This window comes from Chaetodon trifascialis, chromosome 4 (genome assembly GCF_039877785.1).
Source record: "Chaetodon trifascialis isolate fChaTrf1 chromosome 4, fChaTrf1.hap1, whole genome shotgun sequence".
Taxonomy (NCBI): Eukaryota; Metazoa; Chordata; class Actinopteri; order Chaetodontiformes; family Chaetodontidae; genus Chaetodon; species Chaetodon trifascialis.
Window position 1 is genome coordinate 21,569,285 of NC_092059.1, and position 21,875 is coordinate 21,591,159.

The 21,875-nt window shown below is 41.3% G+C and overlaps 1 protein-coding gene across 7 annotated transcripts in view; it reads left to right on the top strand.

Moving 5' to 3' along the window:
* Positions 1–21,875, top strand: part of LOC139330368 (discs large homolog 1-like protein) — a 104,549-nt gene that overhangs the window by 82,500 nt on the left and 174 nt on the right. For 6 of the 7 annotated variants that reach the window (XM_070961231.1, XM_070961233.1, XM_070961236.1 and 3 more), the window contains 11 exons: positions 1,421–1,535; positions 8,402–8,584; positions 10,568–10,631; positions 12,017–12,032; positions 13,600–13,641; positions 14,218–14,268; positions 15,255–15,356; positions 16,116–16,288; positions 16,375–16,484; positions 17,559–17,650; positions 18,127–21,875. The exon at positions 18,127–21,875 is cut by the window's right edge and continues 174 nt beyond it. In XM_070961231.1, coding sequence (XP_070817332.1) covers positions 1,421–1,535; positions 8,402–8,584; positions 10,568–10,631; positions 12,017–12,032; positions 13,600–13,641; positions 14,218–14,268; positions 15,255–15,356; positions 16,116–16,288; positions 16,375–16,484; positions 17,559–17,650; positions 18,127–18,233 — 1,055 coding nt within the window. In that variant the 3' untranslated portion in view covers positions 18,234–21,875. The remainder of the gene's footprint in view (positions 1–1,420; positions 1,536–8,401; positions 8,585–10,567; positions 10,632–12,016; positions 12,033–13,599; positions 13,642–14,217; positions 14,269–15,254; positions 15,357–16,115; positions 16,289–16,374; positions 16,485–17,558; positions 17,651–18,126) is intronic. The other variant, XM_070961232.1, reaches the window with a different exon arrangement.

Sequence of the window (21,875 nt, forward strand, 5' to 3'; positions counted from 1 at the left end):
GCATGACTGTGTGTACCTCGAGTATGATTGAATTACTCAGGGTTAATTAGATTCTGAGGTCCACAATAGTGGTTCAGACACACACACACACACACACACACACACACACACACACACACACACACACACACACACACACACACAGGGACATCCTTCAGAAGGGCTTTTTCAGGCTTATTGCCAGCGGCGTTGTCATCTGAGTGTTAGTTCAGAGGTTTCTGGGAAGCTGCGTGGTGTTAAGCAGACTGGAGGACAGTCAGTAAGGATTTATTACACACATATCTGTTTTGTTCAGCCCCTCTGAATCAAAAATATCACATTTTTCTCTCATTTTGAGGCAGCGGTCTGCTGGTTCAAAGTGTATATTTTTACCTTTTCTGCTGGAAGAAGACTATCATCCTAAAATACACATTAGAGAATACATTTGTTTTTTCACTTTGTGCATTACCATAAATAATGTACATATATAATTAAAGAGGCACACTGGCATTTTTATGGCCACTAGAAAAAATTGGGTCAGAAACCGAAAGGTTTTTGCAGCATGTAGCAGGATACTAAAGCACAGGGCTGCCATGCTGAGTGTATGAGCAAATGAGTGCACTTTGCATTGATTGGCCAACCGGTTGCTCTCTCACAATTTACTACTTGTCGTTCGAGTGGGACGAGGATACTGTTGTTCCTGGCAATTAAGCTGAAAGTGCTGTTTGAAAATCTCCCATCTGCAAATGCATGTGTGAAATCTGAATTCACGCAGGTTTTAGAAAAAGTCGTGCATTCAAGTGTTGTGCGTGTTTGTTTTCCCCATATCTGAATGGAGTTTTCCTTTTGTGCTTTTCCAGTAGGTTTGTTGCATTCAATGAGCAAACATGCGCCAACTAACTAATATCTCCATGAAAGCGCTGCTGAGCCACTTGAACATCACTGTGTATATGTAACTGTGCATGTTATAATGTGACGCTTGTGTTTAATGGAGACTCGCCCATTTTCAATCTACAACACAGAGCCAGTAAGCTACATTTGTGAAATATAGCATCAGGAAAATTTGTGAAAAGTTGTGTGTTTGCAGCTCATCAAAATATTCCAACTCTGAGAGAATCTCCTCTGCATGTGAACATGGAAAATATACTGTTGGCAACTTTCATGACAACTCAAAATACACCTTGTGTTTGTGCTACAGCTGTTTGTATGAAGCTTGGTTGATGCTGTGCATAAACCCTCACCACCCTTGAAGCTGTGGTTTCTAAGCAAAGATAACTGAAGCCTAATAAATCACTCTTCTAATGTGGAGTAACAGTTGTAAAAGTATCTTAAATTAGATTCTCTGTAGATATTCCAATAGTTTGTATAGGCATTATTTTTAAAACTTTCCACCTAAAGTCTGCTGGGTGTAACAACGTTTGTCCTCTTTGTGTGTGTGTAGAGTACAGTCGTTTTGAGGCGAAGATCCATGACCTGAGGGAACAGATGATGACCAGCAGTGTCAGTTCCAGCTCCACGTCGCTCCGCTCCACACAGAAACGCACACTTTACGTCAGGTAACACACACACACACACACACACACACACACACACACACGCACACACACACACACACACACACACACACACACACACACACACACACACACACACACACACACACAGAGGTGACTGATTGTCTAGTGTCCTTCAGCGTGACACAGCTATTATAAGGTCTTATCTCAGCTGTCGGCTCCACGTTTTGTGTGTGTGTGAGATGCTGAAAGAGAGGTATCGCTTCTAAAATCACCATTGGATTGTCTGGCGGATGCTGTCTGGCACACAAACACTTCCATCACCTGTCAACTCTCCCGATTTCTGTGTGTGTGTGTTCCTATGTCCTTGTATCGTTCGTGTCCTCGCCTGTCCTGGTTGTTCAGTCTTCTCTGAATGACCCTATCCCTCTTTAGTTTCCTCTGCAGGGCCCACAAACTGTCAGTCCCAAAGCACCAACACTTGTAAGATCCTTTCTTCACAGGAATCACAGCATTTGAAGTATTGATTAAACGCTGGGTCGCTCGGTCCAGATAAGTCACATTGGAGCTTGTGGGAGATCAAAACAGTGGAAAACAAAGACGGGAAAAGCAGCTCTGATGGTCGCACTGATGATTAAATCCACTGGTTAGGCTTTAAGGAGACAAGTAAACATGTTTTAGCTTGTATCAGTTCAGCTACAAGTGGACTAAATGAGCAAATACCAGCCATGGTGTATACAATCTATACTCTACATCAGTTAGAAGCTCAGAGCCTCACAATTCAATCCACGTTAAGATCCCACTACAGTTACTTATTCTGTATCAGGAGAGCATACAAAACCAAACAGTTTTAAAGAAAGAAGAGAAAGATCAGGGAGCAGAGCAGGGTCAGGAACAAGAACCATTCTGATTTGTGTTCATTTTCAGCCAAGTTTGTCCAGGAGTAAAAAATTCAAATGAGACTTATGGTTTTACAATTGTATATCATTTCTTACAACCTCTATGTGATAAAGAATTTTCTCAAAAGCATTTAGCGGATAGGAAAGAAGTTAGTGTCCCAACCATGACTGATAAACCTAAACTGACTCTTGTGCTGACAACATCACCTGAGGAGCACCATTGGTTTTTTTTTTTTTCATTTCTGGCCAAAAATACCAAAGACAAGACCAATAATACAAAGCTCACAAGTGATTACAGCTGACGAGTGCTGTGCATCTCATCTCAACTTTGTGGAAGTGGTGTGGAAGGAAATGACAGCAGCAGCAACAGCAGCCGGGTCAGAGTCACCTTGAACTACACACACACTCTCACACAGCCTTCATGCTTACCCAGTTTCCTAACTGAGTGAAACGCCCCTGAAGTATCGAAGTGGCAGCCATGATCAGAGCTGTTTGAATTCACTAAATGCTAAAGTAAAGGTGCTTCACTGCTTCCTTTCATACCTCCTTTGGCACAGCATACACTGGACCATCCTTGACGAAAGCAAAGGAGATAATGCCGTCCCACAGTTCCTTGCAGCGGCAACACTTAATGCGGTGCACAATTCAACCGTTCACGATGACAGACATGTCACGTTACACATCCATAGCCTGGATCAGCCATAACCACTTCAAAGCACAATCAAGTCAACATTTCAAAGTGTTTGCTGAGCTGTGGTTGTTCAGCTGTTATATGTAGAGGCTCACAATCAGCACATTAACCACAGTCTGTCAAGAGAAGGGACCAGATGTGTTTCATGCAACATGGTTGAAACTTTAGGGTGATGATCCATACAGTTGTAGGTTTTTAGACACATTCTGCCTGTCTTGCATAAGTTAAACAATATTTTCATACAATCACACTAATTTCAGCAAACTTGAACCCCAACATAACGTATGTACCGTACACAGAACCAACGCATGACAGCTGCAAGGAGAAGTGGAAGGAGAGATGTGACCCGCGACCGGTTCATCATAGTTTCTGATAATGCAACACAGCGAGGATCCAGACGTGTCACAGAGAAGACGAGGAAGGCTTAAACGTAGATCTCTCCGCGTGCTCAGAGACTCCAGTCTGCAGTGCAGTTCATACAGCTCACTGATAAACCAGAGAAGTGTAGAGTAACATCAGGCTTCACGATCAAAGAAAGTTTTTATATCACGCCAACACTTTTGTCCTTATTCTCACGCTCCCTCACTTGTCCATATGACCCCCCCCCCCCCCCCCACACACACACACACACACACATATTTTTCATTGAGGTCAAAGAAAAATGTTAAGCAGAAGACATACGATGTAATTTTTTTTGACTGTTTCAGTCCCACTCAGAGCAGCACTGGGGTCAGACTCTGTATAGGGAGCGAGAGGACAAAGGTCACATTCAGCCCTCTGGGAGCTGTCGTCCAGGTGTCAAAGATTTATCTAACTGACGAAGAAACTCACTGACTGATGACCGACTTAATTGTGCTGCTTTATTGAATATGTGAGTGAAATAATATGATAAATAAGTAAACAGTATAATAAGTGAAACAGACAGCGGTTGAATTCATATGATTGCACGCAGGAAATATTGATATTGCACAGTTTCATATACGCTGGTATTGCACGAGTGAAATTGTCGGCATGATTCTGGAACACTCCAGTGGACCTGCAGTGTTTTGTTAAAGGACCTACTTGGCGTGCACCCCATTAAAACAAATGATTCCTGTTGCGAAATGTAGACTTAATAGAAAAATATGAGGAAACGTGACTTTGCAGCTGCTTTGCCGTCACCCTTGTTAAAGCAGTTCAAGCAGTCACCCGTAGGCACAGTTATCATTAGCATATTTTCAGTGTGCATCCGCTGTTTTTATTTGGTTTTGGCTGAAAGTGAGGATAAATGACCCGTCCACTGCTCATTTGATTAAAACAGAAGCCTGCATTAGGAGGTTTCTACACTGACTGTTTTGATATCCCGAAAAGCACTTTGAGCTGCGTTTGAGTGAAATGGGGCAAAAAATAATTATGTTTATTTAGTTATTATTTAGAGGATTTTCTGCAAAAACAGGAACATTATAGTGAGGTTTTTAAAGCTTATGTAACAACAAATATAGAAATAAATTTGTTTGTCACAGTGAAAATTGTAATCTTTCCCAGGGTGATCTGTCTACGTGGTTGCAAATATGTCACATAAAATAATGAGCAATGGTTGTTTTTAATAACTGATCTAACGGTCAACAGTATAACACCTAAACAGCACATTCATTCAAGTCAGCTCTTTATTGAGTCTCCCGCATGAAATGTTAAAGCTCAACTAGCGCATTCAGCTTTAAATCATTTTGCAGTGTGTTCCATAGAAAGACAGCAGAGTTTTTAAATGTTCCTCTTAGTTAAGTCCTGCTCAAACAGGTAATAACATACATAACATCTACAGCTCTGTGAGGTCATCCGTGGCACGGCTGTGCTGTGAGGGAAATGCTAATATCAGCATGCTAACATGCATACGGCACCAATGTTAATATGCTGATGGTCATATGAAAGTAATGTTTAGCATGTTCACCATCACAGGGTTCATGTTGCAGAGGTATTGAACACTGGATCACTGAATTGTTGATGGTGGATTTTTTTCTGCATGGCTGTATAATTGTAGATTTAATAAGAAAATATGCCTGTGTCAGATAATTACAATGACACCTCCTGTAATTTAATCACTTCTCATGCTGAATTTTAATAACAACGTTCCTCAGCATCTTGTCAGAATGAGGCCATGATCATTTCAAGGTTATATAGAATAATGTAGTAACCCCCCAACAACCCACATGATAAATCACTGTCATACATGAAACGGTTACTGCCCATAAATGACCAATCAGCATCAAATGTTAAAAAGAAGGAGCCCTCGGACTGGCAACTGATTGGTCGCAGTGAAGCTGTTGGTGCGTAATAGATTGGGGGGGGTGTGCTCTGGGCTGCTGTGTGTGTTCATGCATGTACATACAGTATCTGTGTGTGTGAAGTGGGGTGGTTTGAGACACAGACTTACCTCTCTCCAGAGAAAATGTCACGCAAGAAGGCCGATATATGTACGACTGTCCTTTGTGTGTGCGTGTGTGTGTCCGTGTGTATCCGTGTGTCCTCCCTCTTCTTACATTACATCATTAAAGTCCTATTTCAAACATGCTGTTCCATAGCTTGTACTGTAATTGGATATACAATATCTAAAGATCCACCTGGACAGGCAGGGATTTCTACAAAGTGATGACAACACATGACAAGTCATGTCCCAATCCAAACTGTATTTCAGAGTCTCAGTGATGAATATTTTTTTAAATCTTTCTTTTTTTATTTATGCAGCTGCTAATTTTACATATTGTGATTTACTTTCTGTCAGAACAGAGGAAGAAAAACAAAGTATGAACAGACTGATAATCTGCTAATGTCCACATAGTGTATGAAGATCCGATCAATGGATCTCTAATAAAACACTGATGTATTGATTGGGCTGTATGAAGGCTCAGCTTCACTAGGCACTGAAAAATGCTAACAGCCTCTGCTGCACTGCTCTCTGATGCACATATCAATTTCAAAGACTCGTAAGTAAGCAGAACGCTCCAGGACATTTGCTTCTCGTAACTGAATATTATGGTTTTGAATTGCTTGAGGGCTTTATTGATTAAGTTGACTGAATGTGGTCTGACCTTCATTCTGAGAATATATTACGTTTTAGGACATTTACAGTCTGGTAACAGCAAATGTAAAATAGTTTGGCTGTGCAAAAAACAGCAATAACACAGTGAGTTTGAAAATTTCTACAGTGCTCACTGGAAAAAGAGCAGTGTAGAATACGAGCAGGTTTTTCTCTCACACTTCCATTACACTGAGAGCTGGTAATTACAGTTATTACAGTTACACGTGGCCTCAGTAACACTAGAAATTATCCATCTGTGTAACCTGCTCCATGGAAACTTTGTTTGGGATGTGTTGTGTGGAACTCTTAGAATATGGATGCTCTGGTTTTTACTCTTGAAGTAGTGACATTATGAAGTTACAGAAAGTACACACTCAAATCTTGCAGCTGCCCTTCAAAGTATGTATCTGTGGACCCACTTGTAAATGTATGTAAATGCAGCCTGATGCACCTCATGTTTTCAGTATTTCTTGCATGCTGTATTTTGCCATTTAGAACATATAGAATTATTGCAAATATGCACAATATGAACATTGTGCAAACACAGCACCGTATGGTATTTAATGTTACATGTTTGTACATGTGGATTTCCACAGGTTAACACACACTCTGGGATCAGGCCAGTGTAAAAGCGAGCCCTGCAGTAATTACTGTGGTCCTTCACTTAAGTAATTCCATTTCAGAGGTTCCCACAGAGGAATTAAACTGACTGTAATACTGAGAACAGGTAATTGATTTCGAGGTACATTTACATAGCTGTGGCCTTAAAACACTACACGCTATCCATCAGTGTAAGCTGCTAGATGCAAAAATCATTTGAAGATGTTTTTTATTTATTGAGGAACTCTTACAATCAGAGTGCTTTTGTTTGTTTTTTACTTTATATTTTCTTCTATAACCAGTCATGTAAAGGTAACCCTGCACTTCATATATCCACTGCATCCTGTAAGCTTTCACGTGCGATCTCTTTCTCTGATGTCTTTTAATATTTCAAACTCTTTTCATTTCTCATGAGCATCTCTTAATGTCTGCTTCTGTTTTGCATATCCTGCTTATAGCAGAATACATATTCACTCATACATCTTATTTATCAATTAAAAAACACATTTGTAGATTAAGAAGATTCTGTCACACTTCTGTAATGCTGAGCACTAAAACTACTAGTCAGCAGTTGTTTCACTTGAATACATGATATTCCTATAATATTAGCAATTTTCAGAGAAGAAATAAAGAGTCTAGATTGTGTCAACAATATTTATTCATCCTAAACTCAATATTTTCAAGGGACACTTCACTTACAACTTCTTAAAATTTTCCATGGTGAGTATTTTAATTTGACTCGCCATGAGCAGAATTGGGAGACAAAAGTTCGGCACTGCACGTTTAACCACATGGACGAAGTTTAATTACGGCTGCTCGCAAAGGTCAGGCGGCACCACAGCTGATCAGAGAAATCCCAGGTGAACTGTTGACCTTCTGGTCATCAGATCACATTTCCTTTCCTCTCCAGTCTCCCGTCTGATGGAGAGTCATATTTTAGCGGCCAGCTGAATACATAATGTCCTGCGTGGAAGTCTTTCTTCCATCATCTTTAATCTAACATCAATAAAACATGAGGTGGTGTTTTTTCTGTACTGATGTCAGACCCTCGCCATCTACCTCCGTCTGATTTTTTTCTTCCTCGCTTGGTTTCTCCGTCACTGTCTATGCTCTATTTTATTGATGAAGGCAGTGGGGACTTTAGGGGATGCTGGTTATTTCAGCTCTACTTCCTTTGCGCGCGCACACACACACACACACACACACACACACACACACACACACACACACACACACACACACAGCTGGCCTACTTTCCCCGGTCTTTTCCCTCTGGATGAGTTTGAAACTCTGTGGTCACAGAGACAGATCACCGTTCAGACACAAACATACGCAGCCACACACAAATGCTCACAAACAGACTGACATGTACGCAGACAGATGTGCACAGCTGCACACACACACATAGTGGCATGTACACACCGACAAGGTCATAGATTAATAGTGCAGGAAAGCAGTCCACTGGAAGCAGTTTTTACGACAGATCTCTGTGTCTGTCTGTCTTTGTCTTGTTTTGTCAGTTCATTTTATTTTTAATTGTTTATTGTAGATGTCGAGCTTTTTTTTTTGTAAATTAATTCATATTCAAGATAAAATGTATAGTCAATATTTTGCATTGTCTTTTCTTGATGTTGGATTTGTTTTTCCTTCTGTCCTCCTGCAGAGCGTTGTTCGACTACGATGGAAGTGCGTCGGATCTGAGCACGCCCAATCAGGCCCTGCCATTTCATTTCGGGGATATCCTCCACGTGAGCAGCGCTGGCGAGGAGGAGTGGTGGCCCGCCCGTCACCTCAGCCCCCCACCACCAAACTGCCCTGAAGTCGGAGTCATCCCAAGCCGCAGGAGGTCAGAGTTCAGATTGTTTTGGATGTAACAGGAAAGATTGAGTATTTTTACAGCATGGTACTAGTACTTTTACTCAAGTAAAGGATCTGAGTACTTCCTCCATCGCTGCCCATAAGACTGCAAACATCATCATTATGTAGAATCTGCTGAATATGAGCCCGGAGTGGAAACTGAGCAACAATCCCTCCTCTCGCCTCCCTTGCTCCCCAGTGGAGGAGGTGACAGACAGATGTTGATAGGTTTCCTGAAGTGGGAGGAGGACATGATTTAGAACAAGTCTCGTTCCCATCTGTGACACAGAGAGAGGTGGCGAGGAGGGAGGGATGTGGAAAGTGATGGAGTGGAAGGAAAGAAAGTGAGGGCGTGATAAAATAAGTGAATAAGTGAAAGAGGAATGAGAGGCAAGAGAGGAGTGGGAGTGAGCGAATGGAACATGGGAGGGAAGGATGTGGAGAATGTCACACAGGGGTTTAGATTGGGGGTATTAATAGACTGAGGTGTTAGAATCAAGCCTGGGTGAGAGAATCTGGGTGTCAGAGGCCGGTGCACCAGGGGTAACAAAATAACTGTGTTATAGTAAAGGACTAAGAGAACTTCACTTTTAAGATATGAAATATAAGAGGAGGCATTACATACCGGATAATATAGGTTTTAAAGGTTGTGGTAGGGAGATGATGATCAAACTGATGCATTAAATTATTGATTATAAGAGGCTGAGATATCAAAGGCCAGTGTCATATGAGGTCAAACATCTGAAGTTTTTGAAGCCACTGTGAAAAAGGTTTTTTGATATTGTCCGTTTAACTGACCTCAGGACCCTCCTCTTTTTCTCCTGCTCTCCTCTCCTCCCCCTAATCCCCCCCCCCTTTCTGCTCCACCTGCTCGCCCCCACCTCCTTCTCCTCATCTCCTTTTTTTCTTCTCCTCTTTCTGCAGTCCTCCTCCCTTCCCTCTTCTCTTCCTCTTTCTGTTTCACTTGCACTAGCTTTTTGCATTGAATTACATTCTAATTGTGTTTTTTGGAGGAAAGGAAAAAGAGGAGAGAAAGGAGAAACATAGGAAACAGTATTTGCAGATGCAGCATTATAAATATTCTCATGTGAAGGTATTGTGTTGGGTTGTAAAGCCTTTCAGATCTGAGCTGCCTCCAGGGATTAAAGAATTGCCTGCAGTCGAACACGTTTTTTCTACTTCAGTATTTGTTGTAATTTCTGCTGTGGACCTCAGTGCTGCTGGTCTGTTTTCAGTGAGGGTTGTTTGTCTGTTTACAGACATTTGGAGGCTAAAAGCTGCATAATGTAAGACTTTGTCTCAAAACACATCTGGCTTGTCATCCTAAATTATAAAATGAAGTTTCAGCAGAGGAACACGTCTCTGAACCGAGCCGCTGGAGATTCACCTCATTTGAAACTCTGCAGTTGAGTACGATCACCAGCAGGAAATGCCCCAGCACAGGAAGTGACAAATCTAAATTTAAACTTAACAGACAAAAGTGTCTCCTTAGCAGGAGCGAGCAGACCCTCGATGGGGAGAAAATGTCTTGTCTACCATATGGCTGAAGTATTTTGGTCTCGCTCTCATCTCTTTGCATCTGTTCTAAGAAAATCACCGTTACATTAAAGTAGTTCTACAGTTCCAGGACACCACGTTTTAAAATCACGACTCTGTGATGGCGGGTTTGATCTACCAGACATAAGAGGTGATGAGAGGCAATATCCCTCTGCCAACAGGGCTCACATTTGCCTGGTTAAACCCCCATTATTTTACTGTGAACAATTATCGTTGTGTAGGCAGTGACTCACAGGCTAGAGCACGACACACTGATGAAACTAGCGATGAAGCAGCGAATAATGTCTGAACATACCGATCTTACACGCAGACACATCAACACAGATTCAAGCAGAGGAAGTAAACTCAAGTCAGCTACATTTCTTCTTCTTTCTCAGCATTTCTCATAAGGTTTTTTTTCCATTCCGTCTCACAGGGCAGAGAAAAAGGAGAGGTCGAGGTTGAAGACGGTCAAAGTGACGAGGTCTCAGGACAGATCGGTGAGTAGCAATTAGATTTAAAAACCTTAATATTAAGTCCTAGTCCTTCATTTTTATCCATAGCATTAAGACTGAAGGTTGTTGGTGAAAAAGACATTAAACCCTATGTATGATAGTGTGCTCTTAATCCTTTGTTTGTCAAAGCAGTTTTAAAAAAACAGGTGTTTGAAGTAAATATTGGCAAAATTAATGAAAGTGGTGAATAGTATTGGGGTGAGATGAATGCTGTGCAATAATCCTAATGCACTGTGTCAAAACACACCCTCAAGATACAGAAAACATGGACACCATGTGAAACTCTTAATAATAGATTCCCAGTGAGCGTCACTTCTCGGATAAAATGTGTTGAGATGCTGTTAAACCAGGTGCAGAAGGAGCTTTGACAAAAAAGAAAAGTGTTTTTTTCACCTGTCAGCTTACTTATATATAACTGCTGGCAATAAAACCACAGAAACAATACTTCCACTCAGATCTATTCATAGGAGTCATTCCTCATCTTAGTGTGAGAGCACAGCGACCAAATATGTGGAAAAATGAAAGAAAAATAGATTTAATTTGTTTGGTAAGAGCAAAGCAGTGTTACTTGTAAAGCACATTTCATTCCTAAACCTCTAAAAACATGTCACATCAGTAACATCACAAAATCAAGTCATGTTAATAGATATGCTTTGGATTTTGATTGGCACTAGAGGGGGTTAAATCAACAAAGAGATGAAGTGAAGAATTTCTATGATAATGAATTGACTTGAAATGTATTTTGGTCTGAGCAGCCAGGCCGACCGTTAGTAGGAAAGTGTGGTCGGGTTAACTATTGATAAGAGACTAATTAAAAGAAGACAAACCAGCTTTTTGAGACTTTGATATTTGTGATTTAGAAAGGTTCAGCCTGAGTTCACAGGCGAGGCGATGATGTGGCTTTAATCACACTTTGCGCAGCGTGGTGATGCGAGCTCACACCAGTCTAACACAAGCTATTGATATCACTGTTGTCGGCTCGCGCTCTGTTTTCCAGCACTTAGTGAATCAGCAACTCTGCAATCAGCAACTCTGCACACTGACGAGCTGATAATTAAAAATGATCTCTCTCTCTCCCTCTCTCTCACACACATATACACACACACACACACACACACACACACACACACACACACACACACACACACACACACACACACACACACACACACACGCACACACTTATATCCCCTGCCTCCGTGCTTTGAGAAAGACTGCAAATTAGTCTTGCTCACTGTGTATGTGTGTGTGTGTGAGAGATAGGGCCTCTGCTGATAACAGTCAAGATACTGTTGTGATTATCTTCCGTGTGCTGATAAATGCTCTCTCTCTCTCACTCTCTCTCTCTCTCTCTCTCTCTCCCCCCACAGGATCAGGATGACAAAGGTAGGTATTCTCCCCATCAGTGACACCTGCTGGTCAGTATGTGTAACTTAAGCTCCTTAGCCAGCTGAACTGACACTACTGTAGCTTTCATGTCGACCCTTATATCTCTAATATCTTCCGTCCGCCTCCCCCATCCTGCTGTTGGAGTCACTGTCCAGGATAGCTCTGTTCAATCAGTTCAGCCAGCCAACAACCATAAGTGTGGTCATATTTCAACATTTTCAGATCTCTCACTTTAGCAACAGCAGCAATGCCTCAATATAAAAATACTCTGTTACAAGTAAAAGTCCTGGATTCAAAATCCTTTTGAAGTAAAAGTACGCAATTATATCAGCAACATGTCAAGTACAATAAAAGTACTCACTAATTTTACACATTTTATATACTGTTTTTTATATACTGTTGGGTGATTTCTTTGACTCTATAACAATGCAGTGCAAGTACTTTATTACAAGGCATTATATACAATCCATAATGTACATACTGTACTACATTATAGGTTTTTAAAATACTAATGTAAAGCACCTACTAACCAAAACTACTGGACATATTGTGCTAAAAAAGTACAGTCTAGTATTTCAATTTTCTTTTTGGGCCACTTCCCAAGTATATTATTGTAGATTACTTTTCATTGAGACTCTATTTCATAGCACTGTGTGGCCGCTCAGAGGCTCAGTGCCAGTTCCGACCCTGAGCTGTATCACCAAAAATTACCTCTCTGCATCTGTCCCTGCAGCCAGCTCCCAAAATCCCAGAGGAGTGGAGGCTGTTGCAGCAGCATATTAATGTCCCGTGGTTTGGGAATGACACGTTCAACACTCACATAAAGGTGTAATGTTTGTGTCCAGACAATCAGTCTGTCTCATCCAGGTGCTGACTCAGCGGTCTCCCACAGACTGTTGTACTGTTGTTCCCTGTAAAAGGCACAAATGCGCAGATTTGACACGTGACATTCAGTTTCCTGCTCATGAGCTCCACTGCAACAGATACATAATGTCTTCTGTGGCTCAGCCTGCGTTGCGTACTGAAGGAGTTTGAAAGAAGGATTTGCATGTAGGATTTGATTGTGGTGTTTTTTCATATGTCTCCAAACTTAATGGACATGCAATACTAACTCATCTTTACAATTACTCCTTTATTACATTAGGAAAAGTTACTGTATAATTATTTATTTATTTATTTCCAGCTGAGTCGTCTGTTGCACCTTTCCTCATGGAAAAAAGTACCGATTTTAAAGGAAGCACCTTACTGCGTTGTGTTGTGGAGGCTGTAATGATCAGATGTCCACATACTTTTGGCCACATCCTGTAGGTTTTGATTGTATATTGTTGTGGGATAGACTCCAGCTCGCCTCAAGTGAATATGGATTACTGAGTGGCTGATTATTTCTGTTAACAGTGAATGTGTGTCAGTGAAAGAACGCAAGTCTGTGTGTGTGTGTGTGTGTGTGTGTGTGTGTGTGTGTGTGTGTGTGTGTGTGTGTGTGTGTGTGTGTGTGTGTGTCTTTGTCTGTATTTGTGTGTTTGAATGTGTGTGTTGCTGACTCTGACCTGTCTTGTCCTTCCAGAGCTGGTAACCTCTGGCACCAGCGATAGTGAGAGTTGTTCCTGTAAGTCTAGACTCTCTCTCTCTCTCTCTCTCTCTCTCCCTCTCTCTCTCTCTCTCTCTCTCTCTCTCTCTCTCTGTCTCTCTCTCCCTTTCTCTCGTCTTTTTTTGCTCATTCTTGTTTGGTATTTGTTTTTTTTGTTTTTTTCTTTCAAACCGCAGCCACATTATGTTACTGCTGGTTTGCGTGTAATTATGTGTGTGCGTTTCTCTGTGTGTGCTTGTGGGTGTGTAATGCATATATGCACATTTGTATTTGTGTGTTGTGATCATTGTGTTCTTGTGTGCATGTGAGTATTTATGTGTTTGTGTGGGGCTGTGCGTGTGTGTGTTTGTATGTGTGTGTGTGTGTGTGCGTGTGTGTGTGTGTGTGTGTGTGTGTGTGTGTGTGTGTGTGTGTGTGTGTGTGTGTGTGTGTGTGTGTGTGTGCGTGCAAGTTACCTTTTTCTACTTCTCCAGCTTTTCCAGCTGTTGAAGAAGTTTACCCAAAAACTAGAAAAGGCTAAAGGTGTGTTTTGATATCTGTAATCTCATTCGCTGTGTTGCTGAATGTGTCACTCATTTCTGTTTGTCCAATCAGCTGGCCAGGAAGAGACCCTCCTCACCTACCAGCCTGTCATGCAGCAGGAAGGTCAGTGCTTAACTTCACATAATTAATTTATTTTTAGTTTTTCAAGGTCCATTTGTTTCCTTTTTATATTGTTCAGTCTTGTGAAGTATGATCCCTCTTCTTCATCTGATCAGGGATATTATATGGAAATTTACCTTGAACTTTTATAATGAAAAATAACCAATACAGTGTGAAATTAAAGGCTTGTTTGATAAATCCCATTGAACCACTAGTGTGTCAGTCATTACACACTCATGCTTTGCAGCCAAACATCTTTCCAAAGATGTTTGAATCAGATCAAACTGACATTGATTATACGTGTTAATCTCAGTCAGAGTGGAATTTGATTATTTTTCCCAAATTTAAACCAGAGTTATTTTACTTGGCCCCTTGGGTGCAGCAGAAACAAGCTGTACAATCACCTTTTAAAGTTGTGTTGATTAACATGTAACAATTTACAGATGTGGCAGACATGAAGCTGTATTAGCTGTAATTTGGAGTCGTGTTTCTGTCCACCTGATGAATGTAAACCCAGTGTTGACTGTCGTTGGTGCTCTGTTTTTGGTCTCCACCAGCTCCTAATGGGAATATCAGTTATTGACTTTGTCTGTGTGCAGTTTTTTGTTGAACATGGAGCATACAGTGGGTTTATCAGGGCTTTGTCACTGAAAACGGCTGAGAGTGAACCAAAACAGTAAAGTTAAGGGCTGTGAAACAAAAACAATGAGCTGAAAGGTGCTAAAAAGCTCCGTGGAGCTGAGGGCAACTGCAGAGGTGATAATTCTCTGTGGGTTCATCTCTACAAGTGAAGCCCTTTACACAGCATTACACAAAGTTATTTCACTGATTGTTAATACAGAAAATATAAAGAATGCCGCTGTAAAGCTACTGAAACAGAACTACAAGGATGGATGTTAAGGGGTTAATTAGTTTTACTTTGATGTGTTGGCATTGCTCAACTTGCTTTGTCTTTGTGTGTCGATCTGGTTCTGTTTATTTTATCACAGTTAATTACACGCGGCCAGTCATCGTGCTCGGACCAATGAAAGATCGGGTCAACGATGACCTCATCTCCGAGTTCCCTGACAAGTTTGGCTCCTGTGTCCCACGTGAGTGTCGCAGCAGTGGCCTCGAAATTAATAAGGCAGCCTTTACCCTAACACGTTATGAAAACTATAAAATCATGTTGTAGTGAAAGCTGACATTAAATGAAATGTTATTTTTTTGTTGTGTACTTTTCTCCACATTTTTTTGAAAGTTGGTGTTTAGTTTGGTGTAGACAGACAGCTTCGGTACTTGTATCACACGTTCATCATTTGTCACTGCTCCCAGACAGTTTGCCTGACAGGCAGCTTGAAAATGAAAACTACACAGCGGGAACCGACAGGAACTGAAAGTAAAAGATAAAATCGATTAAACTGAATCAATCCAGGCTGATGTATTATATTTTCTTTGAGGTTAAATCCTCAAAAATATTTGTTTTACCCAATCTGCAAACAAGAAGAAGTGAGGAGCTGGAACACCATAATCTTTACCTTCTTCTATCTACCAATGTTTATTTTTTTTTTCCCATCTATGTACCTGTACTTGCAATTTTTAGAAACAAACTGTTATCAAAGATGTGAACTTAGTATGTTCATACTTTTTATTTATTTATTCTTTTATTGTCTGTTGCGATGTTTTTACTGAGTAAACTACATCAACTAAACACTTGTCAGATGTCAGTTCTAAGATTGAAACCTGTCAGTAGATAGCAATACACTGAAAATGCCACAAAACCCCTGAAAGAAAGGGATTGTGATATAAATATATGATCATATTTTATTCTTAAATAATAACTTAATCTCTGTAAAATCTGTGATCCTCAGACACAACACGGCCGCGGCGAGACTACGAGGTGGACGGCAGAGATTACCACTTCATGTCCTCCAGAGAGCTCATGGAGCGAGAGATCCAGGAGCACAAGTTCATAGAGGCTGGACAGTATAACAACCATTTGTATGGAACCAGCATACAGTCTGTCAAAGAGGTCGCTGACAAGGTGAGTTTATAGAGAGAGCATGAGGCGAGAGGAGGCAGAATGAGCAGGACAGAGGAAACAGAAACAGCTCTGTGTGTCTCTCCCAGGGTAAACACTGTATACTGGATGTATCGGGGAATGCCATAAAGCGTCTCCAGATGGCAGGCCTCCATCCCATTGCTATCTTCATTAGACCACGCAACGTCGACAACATCCTGTAAGTCACCTTAATACAGCCCCACCATTCATAACATATACAGCATCATGTATTTGAGCTAAACATCTCACCACGAGGTCTCCTACCTGCTGAGGACAGTGTCATATGGTTGAAAGCTCCAGAGCAGCTACTAAATGGACCTTGCGGTGAGGTTGTTTTGTCAGCTGCTGTTTCCAAAGTCAAGAATGAAATTCAAATCTCAACATCCTGAATCTAACGTTGCTAATATCCTCTCGATGATGTAATAGCTTGTAATTTAAGCAACATGCTGCATCTATCACAACATGAACTACGTGTATGTCACATGAACATGAATGTAAGATACAGCCCATAATACTCTGTAAGTAGAAATCACAGCCCAGCATTAACCCCTTCAGCCCCAGGCCCAAACCTGATTTTTCCTACTTCTATTATTTCCCACTCAGAGTCTCTTATAAATGTGAATACTTCACTTTATGGCCTTATTTCCCATTTTGGGGAATGGGACTTAGCTAAAATGAATGCTCAAATCTTTCTTGGATCGCTATAACAACGTGCAAAGAGGGGTTACAACCAAGTTTGATAGTTCATCTTGTTCATAAGGACGGGGGGGCTGTTGATAATGAGATAGACCAATCTTTTTGTGTGAAAGCCTCACTTAAACAGTGAGCAGGAGTGGTGTTCTGCTGGGACTAAGCTACCAGGAGCAATGAAAACCTGAGTAACACTAATCACATTTCATAATTAACACCGGCAAATACAATACAGCCATTATGTCATATGGAAAAATGACCTCTTATGTACTTGGTACTGGTACACTTGTAATAAGGGCAATCATGCAGAAACTTTACAAATACCAAATTAGTCAAAACCAGATATCATGCAGTCACAAAATATATGCTTTCTTTATGAAATATTCTATTTTCCAGCTCTTTCAGACGTATTTGGTCAGTTATGATCACTTATCATCGTGTCATTTCACCACTGCTGAACTTGCCAGTCGCTCAAAGAGGCTGCTGAGGGTTTAGTTCCGTCTAAAAGACATGAAGTTTTTGTCCTGTGCCTTTATATTGTAACTCTTGTCTGTCTCTCCAGAGAGATGAACAAGCGCTTCACCGAGGAGCAGGCGAGGAAGACCTTCGACAGAGCTGTCAAGCTAGAGCAGGAGTTCACAGAGTACTTCACCGGTTAGTTACTCGCACACAAACACACACAAACATGAGCTGCTGTTCCTTTCCCACATGCACAGTAACTCATCAATGCTCTGTGAAGTTTCTGTGACTTCATGTGGGAACATGAGTCACTGTCAGTTTTCCATGAGAGACAATGTGGGGATTTGACTGCTGAGGACCAAGGAAGAGTTCTGGGGATAGACCACCATGAGCCCAAATATTGGAGAAAAGGTTTGACATCTTGGCCAAAAAGGACGTGGTTAGCCTACAGGAGCTCTCTCAAAAGTGAAAAATCCATCAACCAGCTCACTAACACACTGCGTCGTGTACATGTTGATGAAGATCATGTGGCAGAACTGAAAGCTTCAAACAACTTTAAAGCTTACTCTTCCTTTTGTAGAGATTTTCATGAATAGTTCCTTTTTGTACACAAACCGCGGGTTAATGGTCGCATGTTTTGGTAAATGCTCTCTCTCTCTGTCTCTCTGCAGCTATAGTCCAGGGCTCATCTCTAGAGGAGGTGTATTCGCAGGTGAAGCAGGTCATTGAGGAGCAGTCTGGTCCTTACATCTGGGTTCCCACCAAGGAGCGACTCTGAAGAAACACACATACTACATGATCACACACATCACTCTTTCAACACTTCCTACTTCTCTAATTTTCTAATATCAGCCTGAGTCCCCTCACTCTCCCTCTCTCTCACACACACACACGTCACTACAGTACACACTTACACAAGCACATAACGGAGGACTAGGCTGGGACTATCTGGGACTGCTGCTTCCTGAAGTGGGAGCAGCTAAAGTCTGCTCAGCAGCCTATTGGTGGATCATCCTACAGCTCGGTTCCTTAATGTTTAAGGAGGTGGTTCAAATCAAGGCGACACGTACCATTATCTGATTTGATTTCATTATTGTTCTTCTTATTGTTGTTGTCGTTGTTTTCATATTAACGAAGGGTAATGCATTCATGTATGGGTTTGTAATGATAATATTGTCACCAAGAGGCAGACTTTTGCACGCTGTAGCTTTAAGAGCATGTTTTTGGGACAAAATCTTGATCTCCTTCCCTGTCTGTCTGTCTGTCTGTCTGTCTGTCTGTCTGTCTGTCTGTCTGTCTGTCTGTCTGTCTGTCTGTCTGTCTGTCTGTCTGTCTGTCTGTCTGTCTGTCTTATCTTTCTCTCATATCCCATCCCTTCCTCCTCCTTCCCTCTGATGACTGTCTCCAAGCTTTGGATATGAGATGATAACGTGCGCCAGCATTTTGGTTATCAAGCGCCAAAGTGAAGCTATAGCACAATTACTGTTTAGAAATGTAGCAAGAAAATAATCAGAAGACACTTGTTGATATTTCACCAGAAGTTCTAAATCAAAGCTTAAATAGAAAACTACATTAGATTGCTTAAAAAATAGATAAGTATGGAGTACTCTCTTGCCATTTTGATTTTTGAGGGCCTGGGCCTGTATTTATCAAATTTCTGAAAATTATGTGAAATTATTCCCCCCAAAAAATGGAAAAATGTCCTTTTGATTTTTAAAAAGTTGATCTTATTAGTGTAGAAATTCACAACAACCTAGAACATCTATAACATACAAACATAAATTATCTGGATTAAACAATTGGAAATGGGGGGAAAAAAAGAAAATGGAGCAGGAAAGAAATCGTCCTGTTGGTACTCGAGAGATACCAGATAATAATGATCACTTAGTTCCATGTTGACAAGTGCAGATAATGAAGATATATGAAAAGTCATTGCAGGCAAAATCAGTGACAGCTTTATTCTTGTTTGCACCCTGAAAAATGCACAGAACCAAAAGAAGGAAAAAGGTGTAGAATCTTATTAAATGTTCAAATCTCATGCAGACCAGGCTAAAGTCATCTCAGTCTGAATGAAATCTATTGCTTTGACCAAATGTAAGAGTATTTTATGACAAAAGAAATTTGAGGCATAGCTTGAATATTTAAGGTCTAGTGGAAGCAAAAGTGAAGGATTTTTGCTTTTATCTGAAGTCCAGCAGTTTGATGAATCCAGACCCAGAGCCTCTGCTTTAAAAACTTGGCTCTGTACTACCCAAGTCTTCTTCCCACAAGGGCTTCTCTGCCTCCCCTCCTCCTCTTCCTCCTCTTTGTGTCATGCCTTCATCTCTCCCCTCCTCCCCTTCTCCACATTCACAGTGTGACATTAGTTGAGCACTCATTAAACAGTGTATCATCTTCATCAACACCATCATCACAATCATAATCATCAGCATCATTGTTACAGCTTCCCTTCTCACTGTAGTTGCACTAATGAGGGCTGGTTTCTTAAAAGCATCTTAGCGTGACAGAACTGATACCATCCCACTCTTTCTGGTATTTGGATGTGTGATACACTCACTTTTCTTTCAGCTAGCAGTGATGATAACGCTGGTTTGAAACAGAGAGGTCAGGGAACACCTTTTGGTTCATGCAGTCCTCATTTGCTGCATGTCATGCTTACGTTGCATCGTTAAAGACAGCCGTTAAACGCTTCGGTCAGGACTAACTATTCAGCTGCATTAGCTCTTTTTGCAACACGTGTTTTCAAGCTGGATTTATATGTTTGAGCCTTCAGTCCCAGTATGCATAAAATAACACCTGAAGCTAGCACCATTTGTGACCTCAGCGCTTCATATGTTGCTCCATGATACAGGCACATAGTGGACACACAAAGTGGAATATTTCTACCTGTTATCCAGCAATGGGTTGTATCTTCAAAGCTGTTTTCATCATCCCATGGATGTGTACAGTCTGCACTGTCTCCTGCTCTTGGTGCTACAACACGCAACTCTATAATACAAGTAGCCTGCCATGCTGGCGCCGTCAGTCGTCTGACCCTTGCTTTGCACATCCGTTGTCTGTAGCAGTCTTTCCTGAGTATTTGCTGCTTGTAGCCGAGACCGAGGAGAAGCTAAGTCGCTTTACAACAGGTGAACGCACGTCACAGAATATAGTTAACTGGTATAAATCCTCACAATGTTGGTTGCAGGAAAGCACAGGCCTCTTTTTCTCTTCATCTTTTTCAGCTCTGCAGCTGTTTATTGTCCTGTTCTTTTTATCAGGCCAAACCACATTGTGTGCTTAATACCTTTGGTAGCTTAAATAGTGCTGTGGAGCAGTGTTTTTACAAGGTGTTTTACCTACATGCATGAGCACGAGGACACCCGTGGGCAGTATAACTCATGTTGCCTTTGGTTTCATGTTGATCGACAGTTTTTGAAGAATCAGCCGTGATTTGCTTGCAAAAAAAACTGTCACAGTCTTAAGAGAGAAACTGTTTAAATGTGGGTTTAGCTCTGGGCAAACATTTTATCTTTACAGGCACAGTAGACATCTGTGAGATAATGTAAATACCTTTAAAAACACAACCCTCTGCTGGGTAACAGGCAAAACAAGAACAATTTGGCTTGTCCCTTATAGCAACTGTAATCAATGTTGTCATAATAATGTATCAAATGACAATGTGAAAACAGCATGACAGTGTGAAAGGATTTGCTTGTAGTGATGAACCTACAGAGAACAATCATCTGAATCTGCAGCTCCCCTCAGCTTTATGGAGCTTCACAGCGAATTTCAGTTCATTGTTTAGCTGTCTGGCTGCAACTTCACTGTTTTGGTTCAGTGTCAGTGCTCTCATGGCATCGTTTTCAGTGAAAAAGCTCTACAAACCCACCCTACACTACCTGCTCAGCGGCAAACAACAGACAGACAAAGTGAGCAACTAGATGGTGAACACAATGGAGTGTTTAGCAGCTGAAAGAGCCACATATTTCCCTCAGGGGTTGGCAGAGAGTAAATACAGAGCTGAAAGAGAGTGAAGTCACAAATGGGGCTAACCTGACACATGAAGATATTCTCTGTTGTAACGCGTAACATTTGAAATACCGAGATGCTTTTGGTAACAGAGCCCCTGTATGGACCTTGTCAGCTATCCACTTCCCATCACCACCTTCATCCCCCCACCCCACCCCCCACCCCCGAGGCGACTCCTCCAAGCTGACTGGAGACTGGAGACATACGGAAAGGCCGTTCTGTCAACACAGTAGTTCTTAGACCCAAATAATAAATAGTTTTGACCACATGTGTTTTGAAAGCTTTAATGTGTCCTCACAGAATGTTTAGCTAAATTATTTCTTTATCCATGTATAATCCTCTATGAATCGAGTAAACCAGTGGTGTCGTCAGTTAGCAGAACTGGACTCTCTGTATGACTCTGGCTGTG